The 21,513-nt window shown below is 40.0% G+C and overlaps 1 protein-coding gene across 1 annotated transcript; it reads right to left on the reverse strand.

Annotated features, from left to right (window-relative positions):
• Positions 1-6,424: 6,424 nt before the first annotated feature.
• Positions 6,425-20,628, reverse strand: LOC113288718 (basic proline-rich protein-like). Its single transcript, XM_026537872.1, has 5 exons — positions 20,351-20,628; positions 17,951-19,580; positions 16,533-17,862; positions 11,505-11,835; positions 6,425-6,459 (listed from the first exon to the last, which is right to left on the reverse strand). The coding sequence occupies exons 1-5, from the start codon at positions 20,574-20,576 to the stop codon at positions 6,425-6,427; spliced, it is 3,552 nt and encodes a 1,183-aa protein (XP_026393657.1). The 5' UTR covers positions 20,577-20,628.
• Positions 20,629-21,513: the final 885 nt, after the last annotated feature.

Below are 21,513 nucleotides of genomic sequence, written 5' to 3' on the forward strand. Positions count from 1 at the left end.
TTTAGAACCCTTTTTCCTGAAGGACCTTGCATTAGGTGCTGCAATGAGTTGATTTTCCTGAATAGAGAAATTTAATCTCTTTGATTCCCTGAGTAACTTCGCTGGAATAAGAGGCTGCAAAAGGGGACAAAGGGGGGGAAAGGGATGATAGAAAAGGGAAAGATAATGGGAGAGAAAGGGGAGATGTAGAAGAGGGACAAAGTGGGGATTCTCTCACAATTTTTATTTCAGATTGAGATACAAAAGAATCAGGGATGATTATATTTGGAGGTGGTGTATCTAGGGAATCATCTTCGGATTGGAAATTTCCACAAGCACGTTGCAAGTCAGTTTCTGAGTTCGTGTTTGGATGTTCAGCATACATGTTTTGAAGGTCAGGAAGGATGTCCTCAAGGTCATTTTTTGGGTTTGAAGGGTCAAAACTGCAATTGGGGTTTGAGATAACACTGTTGTATCAACATCAATCGGGTCCATTTGCAAAATCGCAAAATTTTCTACAAGTGGGATTGTTTGAGGAAAGATAAAGGGGGGGAACTTGGCTTGTCTATTGGACCATCTCTATAAATCAAGGAGAACAAAACAGATTTGGCACTATTGAATTGAGTGTCAAAGCTCATACCTGCTGTGGATTCTAAAAAGATTAATCGCAGGTTGATCCAATTTGAAGTTATATGATTAGCCAGAGACGGTACGGGAACCATATAAACCAACCATTTTGTAGCAGGGCGTGGACCAAGTAATCCAGCATCACGCGATTGTATCATGATGTTTCCACTTCGACTAAAAGAGATGTCAAGTTGCGGAGATTTCGGTTGGGGAAAAACAGTGATTAATGACTTATTTGGTATTAACGGTGTTGAGGAGATGGTAAGATGGGAAAATTCTATGTTTTGGCAATTAACATCCTCAGAGAAATCATAGGCAGATGAAGAGTTAATGCATGTGTTGGTTGTATCAAGTGATGGTATGGGAGGGTGAGGTACTGAGGTGATATGGATTGTAGGTATCTCTTTTAGAAGAACAGTTGGTGTGTTGCTTGATGAGATAGGTTGAAGAATTGGGATGGTTTCAGATGGAATGGGGTTTGTGTAGAAATGAGATTGATCAGGCCCATTAGTATGATAAGGAGAATGGAAACGGGTTGAAGGACCTGGTCCATTAAACGGGTTATATATATGGGAATGATTGAGCAGACCTGCTGACCATGAAATCAGGTCAATCATCAAAGCCTTTGTCTACTTCAACATTCAATGTATCGATTCACGTTAGTTATTGAATACTCAACTGACACAAGATTACATCAATCGTGGTTATTTCCTAAGTCTAAAATTCTTACCATATATTTTGATCATTGTTCGTGGTGATTGAAGAATAATATTGATTAAGGAACTTATTGAAGTTTCCATATTATGTATGCTAGCTGTAATTGTCGAAGAAAACTTAATCGCATCATTCCCGTTTATAATGTTTTCATGGTTTAATCGTTGACATTGATTTTGATTGGAAAATAATAGTCATTATGATCATTAATGAAGAATTTTGGTCGAATATCACGCCTTCGGCGCTTAGGCTAGCGCCTAACATTTCCATAAGGCGCTAAAAGCGCCTAACTCGCTAGCCTAAAGCGCTGGCATGGAATGTAGTGTAGAGATGGATTTCTCGGGCGCTGGTCCTATGCTTAGGGCGCCTTTGGCACCCAGGCGCTCGCCTTTTACAACATAGTTAACAGGGAAACCTCTGTTTCCTGGTAAAAATGTTGTTCACCAGTTAGATTTGATGATTGACCTGATTGGTACGCCCTTGTTGGATACTATTTTTTCTCTTATCTTACTGTTTGAGTTGTATTATTTTCTTAGAGATGATTCTGATGTCAATAGGTTTGTGTTCTATGTGTAGGTCTGCAATGACAAGGCCAGGAAATACCTTACCAGTATGAGGAAGAAACAGCCGGTGTCACTCGCACAGAAGTTCCCAAATAATTGAATTTGATGAGTACTACTATGTGTAAAGCTAATTTAGTTATTTCTTGATTGCAGATGCTCTATAAACACGAGTATCTTTTGCTGGGATTGATTAATAATTTAATTGTCATTCAGGATTTAGCTCCTTATCAGATTTCACACAGCCCTGTTTTCCTTATTTCCTTGATCAATGTTTATAGTATAAATATGTTCTCACATTTCTTTAGCCTTTTCTAGTCACGGAATTTCATGATTCGTTTTCTATTTATTTTTCCAATGCAGATTTGGAGTATAAATCAAGATGAGTACGTCCATGACTTAAAGAAGCATATCAAGGTCCTGCCTAATCATTTTTCTGCCATGGTTACTAATTCATTATTATGTGTCAGTATTATTGGTATCATTTCCTCACAAGTGTCTCACAATCATACACTTGGGGTTTGCAGGAGGTACATCTACAGTGGAAGTGGCCATGGCGATGGTGGTGGTGCATAGTTGTGGAGGTGGCAACGTGATGATGGTGGTTGGGAATTGTACACATATGGAGGAGGTGATGACTTTACTGGTGGGGTGGAGACTTGTAAAGTTATGGAGGTGGAGAAAATGCAGCTGGTTTTGCTGCTGGCTAATCAAAAGAAAGCTGATGGGTCTAAACGTCTTAGAGTTCGTATCTGTCTTGATTCATAAATATCTGCACAAATACTTCAGGTGCACATTTTTTTCATTTATGTTTGCTTCTTCGCATTGGAATGCAATTGTCAGTCCCAATGCGTTTTTAAGAATTAAATGATTTAATTTTCAGATGCAGTGGAACTGTAGGAACCTCCTGCCAAGGCAGCCGAAGCAAGGAAAGCCCCTGCATAGGGGTGTAAATAATACCCGAAAATACTCGGCCTGCCTGTATCCGTCCGAGCCCGTCTGTATCCGAAGTAGTTCAAAGCCTGTTATGGCCCGTCATGGACCACCCGGCCTGGCCTGGATTAATTTATTGGGCGGTCTCAGGCTTTGCGATTAATTATGATGCCCGACCTGATACCCGACCTGGTGCCCGGCCTGAAAGCCTTCTATGTGCCATTAATCATTTAATATCCTCTTAAAAAGACTTAAAAGTTACAATTTTATAATTGTCAATTTTGTGTCAAGAAAAAAAATAAAATATATAATTGTTTTTTTACTTATAATTAACCTTTTCAAAACATTAATGGTAATATATTTTCTTATTAGAAAGTTTATTGTACTCTAATTAATTATTTATTATAGGTAAAATTAAAAATTTGTCAGTGTAATTTAAATATAAAATAATACTATCACTTACGATATGCGATGTTGGAAAGGAAAGGATATTGTATTTAATACCGTTCATTTGAAAATTTAAACTTTAAAAAAAAAAATCAAAATAGTGGCCTGTCCGGCCCGATCTGGCCTGCCCGTATAAAAAGCGGGTTTTGGGCGGTATTTGGGTAGCAAATTATCTACTTGTGCCCGGCCTGTCCGGCCTGAATTTGTCTACGGACTCACAAATATTAAACCTGGCTTGCCCGGCCTGTCTTAGTTTTTGGGTCGGGCGGCCCGGCCTGCCCGAGTTTACACCCCTACCCCTGCACCTGCAACCAACTTAAATGGCGAATAGTGGAATGGTAGACTATTAGCTACAATTAGGCAGCAGTTCTGTCGTTCTTAATACTTTATTGTAGTTAATAAAAGATAAGCTTAATCATAATATGTGGTGCATTATTTTAAACCACTATGGTCAATACACTTTAGTTCTATTGCATGCTAAATGTTCAGTTAAATTCATTTAATTGGTTAACTGCATTTAGAGTATGCTAATAAGCTTGATTGTTTCTGTGACATTTAGGTTTCCTTGTTTCAAACCTAATTTTTCTTCTGCTGTATTGTGGATGCAGACAAAGCGTACGAAGAAGGACAGAATCGTTCTCAAGTAAGGTAAGCTGTTGCTATCCGAATGCATATTAATATTGCCTCTTGGCCCTCTTCAATTCAAAAAGTCTTGTTCGAGTCTGTGAATGGTTTGAGAAGGGAATAAATTAGTTTCGGGTATGGCTGAATTTGAGAAGGAATTAGATGAATGTTAGGATCTATAATATGCACTCTGTGAATGGTTTTGCAGAGAAGCTGTAATATTTGAAGCTCCAGGATTCAAGGTTTGACTTGTAAGAATGCCATTGCAGGGAAATGGTTGCTGCTGTAGCTGAACTGAAGGTGCCGTGTAATTCAAGTTGCAGGTAGTTTGTGTGGTTCTGTGTGAATTTTTGCCATGGACTAGGTGGTTGGAAGATACAGAAGATGGCATTGCAGTAGTGCAGGTTATGTTGCTGGTGCTCAAATGCTTTGTGCTGAGTTGCTCGAGTTTGAGTTCAAGATGCAGGGATTTGGAGAATTAAGCTGTTAAAGCTGATTATAAGGTAACTGTGGTGATCACAAGCTGATGATTATTAGAAGTTGTAGTTATACATTCATCTACTGCAAGTAGATGTTGTTACTTATAATATTCCAACCTTTAAGAATGTTTTGTTAGAAACTATGACAACACTAGACAAAGGTTATTAAATAAAATATAACAATATAAATAAGAGTTGTGCGAGATTTTTCAATCACTAACAAGTATAGCAATAGTGTTATTCACAACCACTAGAGAAGTTGTTTTATAGAATTTTACCACACAAAATAAATATCGTGAAATCAAGTCTTACAACATAAATAAGAGTTGTGTTAAGCTTCCAAAATAAAATCGAAAGAGAATCACAACTGAACCACAAGGTAGTCCAAACTTGAACCACAACTACGTTTACGACTCTTAACTCGAAGTAGTAGTAAATCGGTGAACTTCGGCAACACCCCCCCCCCCTTCCTTATATGTAGATTACTATTTTCCCGTAGTGTTTATAGGTAGATTTGTTAATCACTTATTATGTACGTCCATTGATATTCTAGCCCTACCCTGTATAAATTTATGGGTCCGTCTCTACACAAATGTATAAGTAAGACATGAGTTTTAGTCGGTAAGTACCTCTAATATATAATTTTCTAAAACTCGAATTTTAAATGATTATGAAAATGTAAAAGAAAACATGACAACAAGAGAAGAGTTTAAAATAAAATTTGATTTAAAGATAAGATTGTGTTTTAATTAAATTAGTAGGTTTTTTTTTTCTTTTCGAAACTAGGCATAGGCCCGTCCTGCCCCTGTCAGCGTAGCCACCTGCTCAGTGTTTAAAATAGCGTTAGTAAAGTGCTGCCCCACAAAATAATTAATAATATGAAGAAATAAATACTTATAAATGTAAATGAAGCTTACTAGGAGAAACTCATAAAATCTATATGAAACTAAGTTGTGACATAACATAACAAAGTGAAACTAAGAAGTTCTGAAACATAACAAAGGGAAACTAAGAAGTTCTGAAACATAAAAGAGGCAAAAGGGAAAAAAAAAGAAGTTCTGAAACATAGAAATGTGAACAGTGAAACTAAGTAGCTAGCCATATATTCAAAATGCTGCATTCCAATTGCTCTTGCTTTCTCTTCTTTATTAACTTGAGATAATATCTCTTGTTTAACTTCTGCAGGTACTTCAAGACATGCACCTGTACCCTTATGGGTGTGAGCCAAATGACTCTTAAACCTACTGATCCCTCCAGTGACAATCTTGTGGCAAAACTTGCAGTCTACATACACTGCTTCCTTTCCCTTGAGCATTGGACCTTTCACTTCAGTTCCATATTTCCAAGCTGGATCAGTTTTCATAGGCTTTCTACCTTTGGCTTTGGTAGGCATGATTGATGAATAGAAAAAAGAAGATGAAGATCAAAAGAAAGAAGGCAAAGAGTGATGAACAGAAGATGATTATCATACGCGATGATGATCACTAATGAGGAGAAAAAAGGAAAAAGAAGGGTCAGCTACTGGAAGAAAAAGAGGAAGAAGAAAGGGAGATAAAATATAAGGAGAAGAACAAATGTTTTCTTCTTATATAGATGAGAAGTTTAAGCCATTTATTCTAGGTTTTTTAATTGTACAAAAGACTACCCTTTTATTTACTGGGCTATGCTTAAAAGTCCCCTTTTTTTTTTTTTTTTTTAGTATTAACCAAATCTCAAAGCGCACGTTATGGGGAGTTTTGGAACTGGGGCGTTAAAAAGCGCGAGTCAGGGTGCGCCCCATAACGCTATTTTAAACACCGCACCAGTTTATTTTTTAACGAGTACTCCAATGTTTGAGCGGAGACTCGAACTCCTGACCTCCTATTTGAGAATCAGGCTCCTGGCTAACTGGGCTAATCCCAGATGGTTATTAAATTAGTAGTTTTAGAAGGGAGGTTATTATGTTAATCATAATTTAAACAAGGCAAAATGACAGGTTAGTATTTACTAAATTTAGGACACCCCTTCTTAAAAAAAAAACCGAACGAAATCGTAACTAAGTCTAACTTTAGGACACCCCTTTTATTGGTTATCACCCATATCCGACATTGATGGATCTTTCAAAAATAAAGCAAAAACGACAATAATGAGAATTCTGAGAATGGAATTTAATGAATATTTTGTTGGATATTGTGTAATCCAATGAGTAGTGATAGGAGACTTTCACATGATCCAAAGAAAACAGAGTTTTAAGGTTCAGAGATCACCTAGACATAAACAACTATGTTAAATTGGAACATAGAACTGTGAACTGGAGGCTCCAACGGGCCTAACATGGGGCTAATTCGGGTTATAGCTCGTTCCTATTTTTGTCCCAAAAAGAGTTTGTGTAGGAAAATTTGGAACAATTTTTTTGGCATCAATGTCTTTTTTGGACCATTGTTTTATTTTTGAAAAGATATTTAAAGTAAAACTAAGTCACCCTGTTTGTACCCAAAATTAATTTTAAACACTAAACACGATGATTTGATGATGATTATGCGAATTAGGGCTAGAAAACATAAATTAAAGATGATAAAGGAGACAAAAATTTAACATGATTCGGCAAGTGTTCCCTACATCCACGGAGGAATCCCATATGGAGTGATTTTATTGCTGATCATGAGACAATTGTATTTCTTCGGGTTAGCTAACCTAGGATTCTATATCTCTTTAGGGTTTCAGATACATGTATTTATAGAGTTTATGTAACCCTAATACTAGTACAAATTTGATGTGCAAGCAATTCAGGAAACAAGTCTTCTAGAAACTTCTAGAATCTTCTTTTGCGGGCGTTCCGTATATTTTACACACGGTACAAATATTGCCCCCTCTTAACCGCCCCCAAGTTAAGAAATTTGTTTTTCCTTCTGCGTCGACCATGGATGACGTAACACGCCCCCAAGCGTCTGTACATGGGTGCATAATGCATATTCTTATGGGAAATAAATTTTGGTCAGATTGTACATGTTTGTGTGATGCATATGGCATGTTCGGCAAAAGGTCTGAGTTATCGTTTCTTGCACTGAAACCTGATGCACCTGAGTGCATAACGTATATTCTGACAGAAAAACATATTTTGTCCATGTTGCACCTGTGTGCATAATGTGTGTGTGTGTGTTTTTTTTGTTTGTTTGTTGTTCCACTTCTTTTTTTTTCTAATACTTGTTTGGGAAGTACACAAGATGAACCCGAGTGCATAATACATATTTTTGTATGAAATATATTTTGGTCAGGTTGTACATGGATGCATAATGCATATTCTTATGGGAAATAAATTTTGGTCAAGTTGCACCTGTGTGCATAATGCATATTTTTATAGGAAATCAAGTTTGGAAAAATGCACCTGGGTGCATAATTCATATTTTTACAGGAAATAAATTGTGGCCAGATGCACCCGGGTGCATATTGTATCCTCGACCTGGTTTAAAATAAAATAAAAAATTCTTTCGAATTTCATATCAACAATGGATCTTGTTTCGTAGAGATTTTCGAGCCCTTTCCGAAAATATAAATTTTATTAAAATCCGACTTATATTCTGAAAGTTAAGAGCTTTCTCGCTATTAATTTTAAATTGGAGAGATAATAAATATGAGAGAGAAAAGGATATGCTAAGAATAAAGTTTAAAGGAAAGTGTATATATGACTAAGTTATCTTATGTCTTTTTCACCGAGACACATAGTTTAGAAGTCCAATGCTACCAACCTTTAGGGACCCATGGTCATATGATCCATTTTCTGAAATACAAATATGTCACGAGGTTTACATATCTCAGACCCAGATGCTGACATGATCTCTGATCCAGTATGTGATATGATTATACATTATATCAAAATAAAAAAACAGAAACAATCTAAAAATGTATCTCATCGCCCGTTCCTTGACCAGAAAATAAAATACGAGTGTAAACACCCTTAAATTATCTTAGGGTAATGAGGAGACTAATCCAAATACATAATACAATTATCTGGAGAACTCTCTTCTCTCTCTTCTAAGATATTCTATTAGCTCTACTTGTCTCCTCCTAGGCAAACTCCTTTTATAGGAAAAGTTGGCTTAATACCTCAGGTGGACAACCTCCTTACAATGTGAGCTTTACTATACAACATCATTTCCTTCATACGCGCACACCAATGTTATCAAATTCATGTATTTACATTACCCCCTGACTGTTTTGTCAAGGCTTGTAGACTTGGAAATCGGTCGTATCTTGTATTCAGAACGTGTCTTTGGGTTATCGATTCGACATGTCTTCTCGTTTTCTTGAAACCCCCTGTTGGTCATGACTTTAGATCAAGTTTCTCCTTTTAACTTGGAGCCCCCCGTTGATTGTGACTTCGGATTTGGATGTATGTCGGCCGGAGCCAAGCCTTTGAGAAGACTTGTGGCACAATTGCATTCGCTTATGTTGTCTCATTAAAATCTTGTCAAGAAAGATCCAGTAGGACAAAATCTTGACGAAGGAAAAAGTGTACAACGCGACAAGTCCATGCAGAGTTATTTTGTTATCGGATTTAAATCCTCAAAAGTGTATGTTATCGGATTTAAATCCTCAAAAGTGTAACCAATAAGCATATGTGAGCTTGGTCTTGGTGTATGTTATCGGATTTAAATCCTCAAATGCGTAACCAATGAGCGTGTCGATGGCAGTATCAAATCTTTTGATGGTGGGCATTAGTGGAGTCTCTGGCTTGGCAAAAGTGAGTAATGGATTGAGTCAGTAGTGGCTCTAGTATGGGGCGCTCTGGTGTTACTATCAAAATTAGGCCTGGTGTCGCAATTAAGTGAAGTTTTAGCATTCCTTCACTCATAAAATGTAAACTTACGTGCATTTTCAGTTGATTAAGTAAGCTGTTGTCATCGGGTTTGTCCTTCACGGATTGGTCTCGGGGTGGTGGCAATGTTGATGGTATTCTGTGATCGTGAATTTCTCCGGTGTAGCTTCCCGCATCGCTAACATGGATTCTTCCAATTTTTGTTCACTGGTGCGTTCCATTTTGTAATAGCAACTATGGTTTTCACCCCTCTTTTCTCTTTCTTTTTATCTCCGGATCTTTTGTTAACATCTCCATTGATTGGTAGCAGTCGAAATGTGTTAAAACTTTGGTAAATTCCTTTCTTAATTTTATTCATATTAGTTCTATAGATATTTATACATGACCGATAACTTGAGACTCAAAACTTTCCTAAGACACGGATTTGAGACTTTCCTTATAAATCTCAAAATCATGACTTACATGGACAATCCTTTCCTAGTATATGACCACACTTTCCTAAAATATCACTTACCTTATCAGTCTCACATTAATGACTTACATGCACAATACTTTCCATAGACTGACCACTACGGTCTTGGAAAGTATTACACTTTCCTTAATACCCCCCCTCAAGACGGAGCATGCAGGTCACAAATGCCCATCTTGGACAAAAGACCTTGAAACTGAACTCGTCCTAATGATTTGGTGAAGATATCCGCCAACTGCAACCCCGTAGGCGTATAAGAGGGAGAAATAATTTTCTGTACTATCGCATCCCTAATGAGATGACAATCCACTTCTATATGTTTAGTTCTTTCGTGAAAAACGGGATTCTGAGCAATATACAATGCCGACTGACTATCACAAAGAAGACTCATTCCCTGTGTATGACAAACTCCCAAATCACCTAATAATTGCTTCAACCACTTCAATTCACAAGTAGCTGCAGCCATAGATCTGTATTCTGCTTCAGCTGAACTCCGAGAAACTGTGTACTGCTTTTTGGTCTTCCAAGACACTGGTGAATCTCAAGAAGCACAAACCATCCTGTCAACGATCGTCTAGTCAAAGGACAGCTTGCCCAATCTGAATCACACCAGCCTTTTAAACTTAGACTACTATCAGAGCGCAACAAAATTCCTTGCCCATGATTCTTTTTCAAATATCTAACTACCCGAAGTGCAGCTTTCCAATGTTCTTGTCTTGGATGCTGCATAAAATGTGACAAAATATGCACAGAATAAGCTAGATCTGGTCTAGTCACAGCCAGATAAATCAATCTTCCAATCAGTCGTCGATACCTTTCTGCATCAATCAGCAACGGCCCTGTTGCCAAAGCTAGACGATGATTAGTTTCCATTGGAAACTCTGCTGGTTTTGCTCCCAATAACCCCGTCTCCATAATAATGTCCAATGCATATTTCCGTTGACAAACATAAATGCCTTGCTTACTGCGAGCTATCTCCAAGCCCAGAAAATATTTTAATTTTCCCAAATCTTTCATCTTGAAACACTGTCCCAAATATGTTTTAAATTTATTTAGCTCCACTATATTATCTCCTGCAACAATCAAATCATCCACATACACCAAAACATTAAGCTGCATCTTTCCTTTGATCATAGTGAAGAGAGAATAGTCTGAATAAGATTGCCGAAAACCATAATTCTTCAAAGCTGTTGATAGTTTTGCGAACCAACAACGTGGAGCCTGTTTCAAACCATACAATGATTTCTTCATTCTACATACCATATTAGGATTACCTCTCGCAAATCCAGGTGGTATTTTCATATACACCTCTTCCTCCAAATCTCCATGTAGAAATGCATTGTGCACATCCATCTGATGCACTTCCCAATTTTTAACAGCTGCAACAGCTAGAAAAGTGCGCACTGTTGTCATTTTTGCTACAGGTGCAAAGGTCTCTTTGTAATCTAAGCCTTCCACCTGATGATTTCCAAAGATCACCAATCTTGCTTTTAAACGAACCAAATTCCCATTTTCATCATACTTTTCTGTATATATCCATTTACTTCCTAGTGCTCTCTTGCCCTCCGGTAATTCTTGCAAAACCCAGGTATCTTGTTCTTCTAGTGCTCGTATTTCTTCCTCCATGGCTTTCCTCCATCCTGGATGTTTCATTGCTTCTTTAAAGTTGCGAGGTGCAGAACTCGCAGTTATAGCTGCAAGAAATTTCTTATACGGTCTAGAAAATTTATCACAACTAACATAATATGTCAAAGGATACGGTGTACCTGAGGAGGATGATTGTGATGAATGAAGATGAGATGGACTGTTTTCTCGAGTGGTGTGCGTCACAAATCCCTTAAGCCTACTCGATGGAATTTTCGTACGCTTTCCTTTACCCATATCACCTTCTACTGCAACATCATTGCCCGGACTCATAATGTCAGATCTCTCTTGAACTGCTACACGTTCTTCTTCCGTTGCAGTCACATCTTGAACTGCTACACCTTCTCCTTGTGTCACAGTTACGCCCGGTATGCCTACAGCTCCTGCTGTCGCAGTTACGCCTGGTACTGCCACACTTTCTCCTGTTGTCGCTGTTACGTCTTCATCATCACTCCAGTCAAACGCTGGATTCAGCTGATCAGTCTCAGCTGATACACCAGTCACCTCGGTCTCAAAATCATGACCAGGCTGAACACTCTCGTTGCGAGTCGAAACTGTTGGCTGCTGCAACACAGATGTTTCATTCTTATATGGGAAACTATTCTCACAAAACTGGACGTCTCTTGACACAAGAAATTTTCTTTCATCCAAGTCATATACTTGCCATGCCTTTTTACCAAACGGATATCCAAGAAAAACACACCTCCTTCCTCTACTTGCAAATTTATCACCTTTATTACTTTGATCATGCACATAACACAGGCATCCAAACACTTTCAACTGATTATACGGAGGTTGCTTTCCAAACAATATTTCATACGGCGTTTTATTTTCCAGAATAGGTGTAGGAGTACGATTAATCAAATACGCAGCTGTCAATGCGCATTCTCCCCAAAACCGTATTGGCAAGTTGGCTTGAAATCTCAAAGCCCTTGCCACATTCAATATATGTTGATGCTTTCTCTCCACTCTTCCATTTTGTTGCGGAGTGCCTACACACGATGTTTCAAAAACTATCCCATTAGTCTTAAAATATCCACGTAATGAATTAAACTCGGTACCATTATCACTTCTAACAACTTTGATATCTTTATCAAATTGTCGTTTCACAAGAGCAATGAAATCAAGAAACGTTCGTTCAACTGCCGTTTTATTTGGAAGTAAATGAATCCACACACCTCTTGAAAAATCATCTACTATTGTTAAAAAATATTGTGCTCCACAAGACGATGTAGCCTATAAGGACCCCATAAATCTATATGAATCAACTCAAAAATACAACTGGATTTACTTAGACTACTAGTAAAGCTACTCCTATGTTGTTTCGCTCTTGGGCAAATATCACAAACTTCATTATGCTTCTTCAATCTACTCACACCCGGCAACCTTTGCAATACTTTTTCTGATGGATGTCCCATTCGTCGATGCCACAGCTCGTATGATTCTCCACTGACTGCCATAACTTCAACTCGAGGCACACCACAGAAAATATACAGTCCACCTTGTCGTTCACCCATTCCAATCACCTTCCTCGTCAACCGGTCCTGTATAAGACATAAACTGTTAGTACATTGTACCGTACACATTAATTCATCAATAAGTTGTGTGACTGAAATTAGGTTACAAGTTATTTGAGGCACATAAAGCACATTATTAAGTCTCAAACCGCCCTGCAGAATAATAGTCCCTATTTTCTCAGATTGTGCATATTTTCCATCTGGGAGTCCAACAGTACACTCCACAATATCTTTCACATCAATCATGTCATCTCTTCTACACGTGACATGATTTGTAGCTCCCGTGTCAATAATCCAATTCGGTTTAGTTTGCTTACCTTGAAGTTGGGACGTATTTTTCTTTGCATTCAAAAACTCAAGCACCTGTCTGAGTTGTGTTGCGGTTACTCCCATCAAATCTGAGCCGTCTGAGGAATATGGACCATTTGACTGCTTTGTCTCTGATATATTTAGATTATGTGCTCGAACCTGATTGCCCGTTCCTTGTCCTCTACCACCTCTTCCATTCGCAAATCCTAGGTGATATACTGGATTCTTCTTTTGCGTATCATAATCTATATTCTTGTCTTTGCTTGATTCTCCATCTCCACCCATTCTCAACGATTTTTTTTTTTTTTTTTCAGTTTTCAACCGGCTCGTGATGCCATGTTAAAACTTTGGTAAATTCCTTTCTTAATTTTATTCATAGTAGTTCTATAGATATTTATACATGACCGATAACTTGAGACTCAAAACTTTCCTAAGACACGTATTTGAGACTTTCCTTATAAGTCTCAAAATCATGACTTACATGGACAATCCTTTCCTAGTATATGACCACACTTTCCTAAAATATCACTTACCTTATCAGTCTCACATTAATGACTTACATGCACAATACTTTCCATAGACTGACCACTACGGTCTTGGAAAGTATTACACTTTCCTTAATAAAATGGGATCTTTTTTTTTTGTGTGTAAAGGTGATACGGCAAGTTACTTCCAACCTGTTCGGCTCTTTGCTTCTTTCAAATTAATTTTGTTGGTTGCATCTTCGGCTTTGGTATTGATGATGTTTTTTGTTGATTTCGGCAGTTGTAGGTCAAAAGTAGTAGCATCTTTGGATGTCAATAGATGGTGGGTGCGGATTTTGGTGGTTGAGTGTTGGATACAGGAATATCGGAATCATGAGTAATGGGGACCCTGGGTGAAAAATGAATGGAGATGCTTGAGTATTAAAGGGGGAACTATAAAGTGCACGGGACTGGTTTTATTTACTTGATTAACTCGATGGCTGTTTGTGGTGTTTCCATGGCTCTTGTTGGTTGTTTGAGGTGACTGACAATTTCATTGAAATATAAAAAAGGGTGAAAACGAGTCACACTGTTGTGATGAAGACCCAGTCGTGGGTAAAGAAGGAAAATTGGTATTGTTTGTTGATGGTAAAATGTAAGGTTCTGTTGGTTCTAGTTACGAAAAGATGACCCCTTTGCATCAGCAGCACGACATCTATATTCACGTCTACATTCCTCAGTGATCCGGGGTAGCTCTGGTGGTTTCACATTGACGGGTCTTCTCTGTGAATTTCTTGCAAACATTTCTGTGCAACCATTAGTCATTAGGGTGATGAAACTTCAGATAGTGATGTTCGGGGTAGTAGTGTCTTCAACGGTGTGAGGTAGCAGGCCCGACATTGCATCTTGGAACCAAGGTGCCAGACATTCTAGGGAGAAAAAATTGCTGTGTAGATATCAGCTTCTCGCTATCCCATCTTTTCTCAATCGAATCCGGATTGAACGCTAGCCTACCACGGAACATAAGGTGTTATAACCAGTAGGATGATTTCAAACAAAAAAAAAGTTAAGAAGAATTATTGAAAGAAAATGAAAGAAAAGAAACTTATATATACAATTGTCTGTTTTCGAAATTCGCAGGATGATTTTGCTGGTAATGGTTTCATCTGGCTGAAGGCAGTTTTATGATACTTCCGGGGGCTCTATTTGGTTCTTGGTTACTTCGGTGTAAGCATTATTAACTCCTTACTGTTCCGGCCTTTTACTACTGAACCTGCCGCGACTTTGTATTTGGTGAAGTCATCATCCGCAGGCATTAGTTCCCATCCTCCCTCTTCTTCGATCTAAATTAGCTGTGTCGAGTGGTGTAAGGTAAGAGTACCTTCGGATGATGGTAAGGTGATGATCCGATGGTGGGTGTGGATTTTGGCGACAGTTATAATTTTGACAGTAGTCGCTATCGGAAATTGAGCTGAATATTATTAGTCAGATGAAAAATTTGGGTTGTTGATGCCACGAGTGATGAACGCGGATGAACAGTTTCATGACGGGAGGTAGTAGATTCGATGTTGCATCTTGGACTGAAGGTGTTGGATGGCACTCTTTACCGCCCCTCATTGCTCGTAATGGCGAGAATAAGGTGACAGCGATCCTGCTACCGGCTTGATGGTACTGTCGAGAATCGAGATGGCTGCGTCTCTGGATTCGACGTTGATGATACTTTTATCAACCCCGACAGTTGGCTGTGAAAAATGGAAATAGGAGAAATGGAGACTCCGGATGGAAATGTGAAGATACTGCATTATCAGTAATTCGGAGGAGCCATGTAGATGAAGGGGTTCTGTGATGTTCTCGATATTTTATCACCCGGGGACGCTTTGTTGCAGCAGGAGCACGACATCTATATTTCTTTGTAGTTCGGAGGAGCTCTGGTGGTTGAACATTAAAAACTCCTCTTTGTGGAATTTTTACCAACAACATCTATATTTCTCTGCTCGATCAAGACTGAATGTTGTCCACTTAAAAAATAAAAAGGTGTTGAATCAGTAAAATGACTTGATGATTACAAGCAATGATTACGAATCAGAACTAATATCCATGGTAATATAAGAACCCAATAGTTGCAAAATAAATAGTTACTGCCTGATTGAGAGATTAAGAAGTAAGACTTATCTTCATGATTGTTTTGTGGAAGAAATTTGTAAAGAGATTTTGTTGGCAGTGGCTCCCATCAATTTTCTTTGATTCAAAACTAGTTATGCTTCCGGGGTTCACTGCTGGATGCCGATGTTGCCAACAATTGCCGATCTGGAGATGAAGTTTATTGGTGGTGGTGGAAAGTTAGAAAAGAATGGGGACTTCGGGTATGCACCCATAATCGGTAGTGGTTTCTTGGTTAAGCCGATGATCATTTCACTTTAAGTAATTCTTTAATTTGACAGTCGGCACCTTAAGAGGATTATAGACTTTACTAGGGTATCACCCATGCCTTCTTTCTTGGCTCAAACGCTCGTGCGCCTTTAGCGCATGGCCGGCATTTCGAATTTGGTGTCGTTAGCTTTGATACATCTAGATATAAATGAAATTATAAAAAGGTTTTTCCAGTCCCTTGCACTACGGTTCAAAAAATAAACATACAACCACAAATCAATTCACATAATTCTCTGCTTCATTACAAATACATTATGAATATTGAGGGGTCATGGATTTAAGAGAAATAAAATGAGACAAGAAATTTACTTAAGGTCCTTCGGTCAACTCAACCTACATCCATGATACCCAACAAAAAAAATATTATTGATATCCATACTGATTGTATTGGCATGATATAATTACAATAACAATTTTTATGTACACAGTGGACAGAAAATATAATTAAGATATTATAATTCTTGATAACATATCTTAATAAAATAAATATATTCTAATTAGCTAGAATATATAAAATATAAGAAATAAAATAAATACTTGCACTATCCATAAAAGATGGAGATAAAGATGCAGATGAAGATCGAAGTGATGAGTTTGGGGTTTGGAACGAAGAAGATGGAGATGGAGGAGCATAATATAGGGATGAAGATGGAGGAGATTTAGATGGAGGGGATGGATATGGAGAGGGGGATTGAGATGGTGATGAAGGAGACGGAGAAGGAGATTGAGATGGAGGAGATGAATGTTGAGATAACGATGAGGAAAGGGAAGGGGAAGGGGGTGAGGAGGTAGATTCAGAAGGAGGCACTAGGGATGGAGATGGGGGCGGAGGGGAAGGAGGCGGAGCCAGCGAGGGCGTTAGGGACGGAGGCGGAGTAGGAGGGGAAGGAGGCGGCGGGGGACGGCGACGGGGAGGTGGAGGAGGATGAGGAGGAGAAGGAGGGCGGATAGATGGAGGCGGCGGGGAACGACGACGGGGAAGAGGAGGAGGAGGAGGAGGAGGAGAAGGACGGCGGAGAGATGGGGATGGGGGGGATGGAGGTGAAGACGGCGGAGAACGACGGGGAGGAGGATGAGGATGAGGAGAAGGAGGGCGCAGAGATGGGGATGGGGGGGATGGAGATGAAGGGGGTCTTAATGAGGACCGAGGGGAATGACTATCAGTAGCTGCTTTTTTAGGGGACGGAGGTGAAGGGGGTCTTAGTGAGGACTGAGGGGCTTTTTTAGGGGATGAAGATGAAGGGGGTCTTAATGAGGACCGAGGGGAGTGATTATCACGAGCTGCTTTTTTACCTGTGGCGGCGGCGCGTCCAGCTCCACCGACTGCTGCACGCCCATCTTTAACAACTCCACCGACTGCATCTACGGCGGCGCGCCCAGCCGCAACGGCTCCACCGATTGCACCGGCGATGGTTGTACCCTTAGTGGCGGCGACACCAGCTGCAGCGTTTATAGTGGCGCCCAAGACACCCGCTACAGCAGCAACGGCTCCACCACCACCACCACCTCCACCGCCGCCACCTCCAGAAAGAGATGGAGGAGGTGAGGAAGGGGGATGATATGGAGGTGGAGGAGATATGAATGAAAGGGGTGGAGATAAATAAGAGGAAGGTGGTTGTGTAGATAGTGATAGAGGTGGAGGATATGGATACGAAACAAACGGAAGTATAAGGTTGGGGGACGACGGTGGGGGTGGAGGAAGGGGGACAAATATAGCGGGATGGTATATGGACGGCGGTGGAGGAGGTGGGAGTTTGGAAGGAAATGGAGAGGGAGGTGATGGGGGTGGAGGGAGATGAGAGTTGGGGTGGAAATGGAGGTGGGGGTGATGAGGATGGGGGAGATGAAGGAGGGGAAGGTGGGAGTGGAGACTTAAACGGAGGATTAGGTGATGGGGGTGAGGGAGGGGGAAGTGAGAATGTTGATGGAGGGGGGGGAGGTGATGGTGGCAGAGGAGACGGAGATGGAAGGGGAGGAGGTGGGGTTGGGGATGAAGGGGGAGGTGGATGAGATGGAGATGTGAGTGAAAGTGGTTTGCAACAGCATTCACATACAAAAGTAGGAGGGTCGTAGGGGTTTATAAACGGTCCACACGTTTGTTTGCTAACTGAACCAAGCATGATAGGACATTTATGTTCACACCATTTTCTGCAATATGCACAACCATCTGTTGAATTACTTAAAACACCATTGTATACGTCACCAGGTTTACATTGAAGAACTGGGGATAGAGGGTGTGGGGATGGTGATAGAGGTTGAGGTGGAGGTGGGTGAAATGGATATAGAGGTGGAGAATATGGAAACGGAACAAACGGTGGTGGAAGGTGTTGGGGAAACAGTGGGGGAGGTGATGGGGGTGGAGTAAGGGGGGAAAATTGAGGAGGAGGGTATAGATACTGCGGTGGGGGAGGTGGGAGTTTCAAAGGAGATGGAGGGGGAGGTGATGGGGGTGGAGGAGGTGTGAGTTCGGATGGAAATGAAGGGGGAGGTGATGAGGGTGGGGGAGGTGTGAGTTCGGATGGAAATGAAGGGGGAGGTGATGAGGGTGGGAGAGATGAAGGATGGGGAGGTGGGAGTTTCAAAGGATATGGAGGGGGAGGTGATGAGGGTGGGAGAGATGAAGGATGGGGAGGTGGGAGTTTCAAAGGATATGGAGGGGGAGGTGACGAGGGTGGGGCAGATGGAGGAGGGGGAGGTGGGAGTTTCAAAGGAGATGGAGGGGGAGGTGATGAGGGTGGGGGAGATGATGGAGGGGGAGGTGGGAGTTTCAAAGGAGATAGAGGGGGAGGTGATGGGGGTGGAGGAGATGAAGGAGGGGGAGGTAGGAGTTGGGATGGAGATGGAGGATTGGGTGACGGGGGTGAAGGAGGGGGAAGTGAGGATGTTGATGGAGGAGGGGGAGGTGATGGTGGAAGAGTAGATGGAGACGCAAGGGGAGGAGGTGGGGTTGGGGATGGAGGCAGAAGTGGAGGACGTTGGAATGAAGGGGGAGGTGGATGAGATGGAGATGTGGGAGAAGGTGGTTTGCGGCAACATTGACATATAAAAGGAGGAGAACTATAGGTGTTTGTAAACGGTGCACATGTTTGATTGCTAACTGAACCAATCATGATGGCACGTCTATCTGCGCACCGCTTTCTGCAAGACTCACAACCATTTGTTGAATTACGTAAAACGAACTTGAATACGTCACCAGGTTTACATGGAAGAAATTGGGCTGGAGGGTGTGGGGATAGTGATAGAGGTGGCGGTGGGGAAGATGGTGATAGAGGTGGAGGTGGGTGATATGGATATAGAGGTGGTTCGCAGCAACATTCACATTTTAAAGTATGCAAACCATGCGGGTTTATAAACGGTGCACATGTTTGATTGCTAACTCTGTATCGTTCCACTTTTATCGGAGGTCCCCGAAGGGACGTTTGATTGCTAACTGAACCAAGCATGTCGTGACATTTATTTGCACACCAGTTTCTACACCACTCGCAGCCATTTCTTGAATAACGAAATCGTGATAAATCCTCTGTTGTACATATCTCGGATCCGGTATGTGGTATGACCTTGGTTGTACCCTCTTTGGCCGGAGTCATCCCTGTGATATTGCAGAATCAAATTGTAATTAGCCATAATCAAAAAAAAATTAAAAAAAAAATAAATAAAAAAAAAGATTAATTATATGTCGGTTACGACTGATCATAAAACTACAAAAAACAGACCCAAAGACTGATCAACATTTTAAAACCAGATTAATTATATTTTTACAAATAGGATGAAATGAGATCGTCATCTATACCCTCTAAAGACTGATCATCATTTTAAAACTACAAAAACAGACCCAAAGAAGATTAATTATATGTCAGTTACGTGTGTGTATATATATATATGACATTTCTTCCTTGTACAATCCACATATCTGACAGGTATAGTCTGACAGAGAGATAAGAAATGAGTGAGGATAATCGAATAGAGATCCATTATCATCTGATGTAACACTGGATCAATCACCAGAGCACGTGTCACCATAGGTGGTTACCTTATGATGACAGTTTGAAATGTCACATAGCTGCACCCATAATCGGTAGTGGTTCTTGGTGAAGCCGATGTTCTTTCAATTTTAGTAAGGAAGTTCCTAAATGTAACCTTCACTTTATCTAAATACAAATCACCTGATTTACGTGGGCAAAAAAAAACTCATCTTAATCATCATCTGTTTTCTTCTTTCTTTTTTTTTAAAAAAAATAGGGTTTTAACAATCCCAACTTCAATTAGTGTGCAAAGAAACTTCGATTAGTCAATCGGTAACAAAAAACACAAATAACGAGTTTGTTGATTTTACATAACGCATGCAGGTTAGAAAAATACCTATAGGGTAATCGCTGGGACACGAGGTACCGTCAATAATTATACAACCAGTTAATTTCGCACAATTTTTGGAAGCTCCGAGACGGAGACGGCAGACACTATATGAATTTCTTGCTTTGGTGCTTTCGCAACAACTTGTAGCATCAACTGGAGTCTGCGCAGTGAACAACCCTATTAGGAGTACACCGATAATTACAACATTGAGAGCAGGGGATTTTCGTTCCATTCTCTTCTTGAATTAGATATATTTCTCAACTTGAGTAGTTTTGAATATGTACTAGGATTGTTGATGGGATTGAAGGAGGAGTTGGGAGGCACTATTTATAGTAGTAAATCTAAACCCTAAAAGCTATCCAGCCAAGTCCTATTTTTTAGCATATGCAAATCTGTGGATTTCATTTTATTTTTTATTTTTTTGAGAACCACACTATTCTGATAAGGGAAATCTGAAAGCAGATAAGATTTTGGCTTTCTGGATCGATGCACCAGTGCGTTTTTCATCCCACAGATAGATTACATGTTTAGGAGGAGCATCTAATCTAGGAGGAAGGCCACAAATTGCCAGGTTTGATCAATTAATCGATTACCACGGGCTGGGTGCAGACATTTTGGTGTTGGCAAAAATAAAAACCAATTATTGATACGCTTTATTGCATATTTGCCTGTTAAATCTCGCCAATAAAAAAGGAAATCCTTGTTCTAGGCTAAAAAGTTGAGATCATATAATAGCTTCTGCGAATCCATCCATAAATAAGTCTCCCGACTTAATGTTCGCGGAATCATCAAATATAATATACGTGTATTGCCGTAAAACGTCTAAAACACTTGTTACGTATGCTTATGTTCTGTTTCAGTGGGTACAACCACCATGAAATAGTGGGTTGATGACCGATACATAATAACCGATACTAAACAGGGATAGATCGTCTAAATATATATATATATCCCACACCACAAAGGCAGAATGTGAACAACGTGTATCCAGAGATAGGATAGAAGGTGATAAATTTGCGTCAGGAATTAATAGGACAGGGAAGAAGAAGAAGAAGATTCTGAAAATGAATTGTGAATCAACTCCAGCAACACACGTACATCTCTTATAATCGTCCTAGCTACTAACTCCAGCAACACATATTCGTCTCTTATACACGTACGTAATAATA

The sequence above is a fragment of the Papaver somniferum genome, chromosome 1 (genome assembly GCF_003573695.1).
Source record: "Papaver somniferum cultivar HN1 chromosome 1, ASM357369v1, whole genome shotgun sequence".
NCBI classification, from domain to species: domain Eukaryota; kingdom Viridiplantae; phylum Streptophyta; class Magnoliopsida; order Ranunculales; family Papaveraceae; genus Papaver; species Papaver somniferum.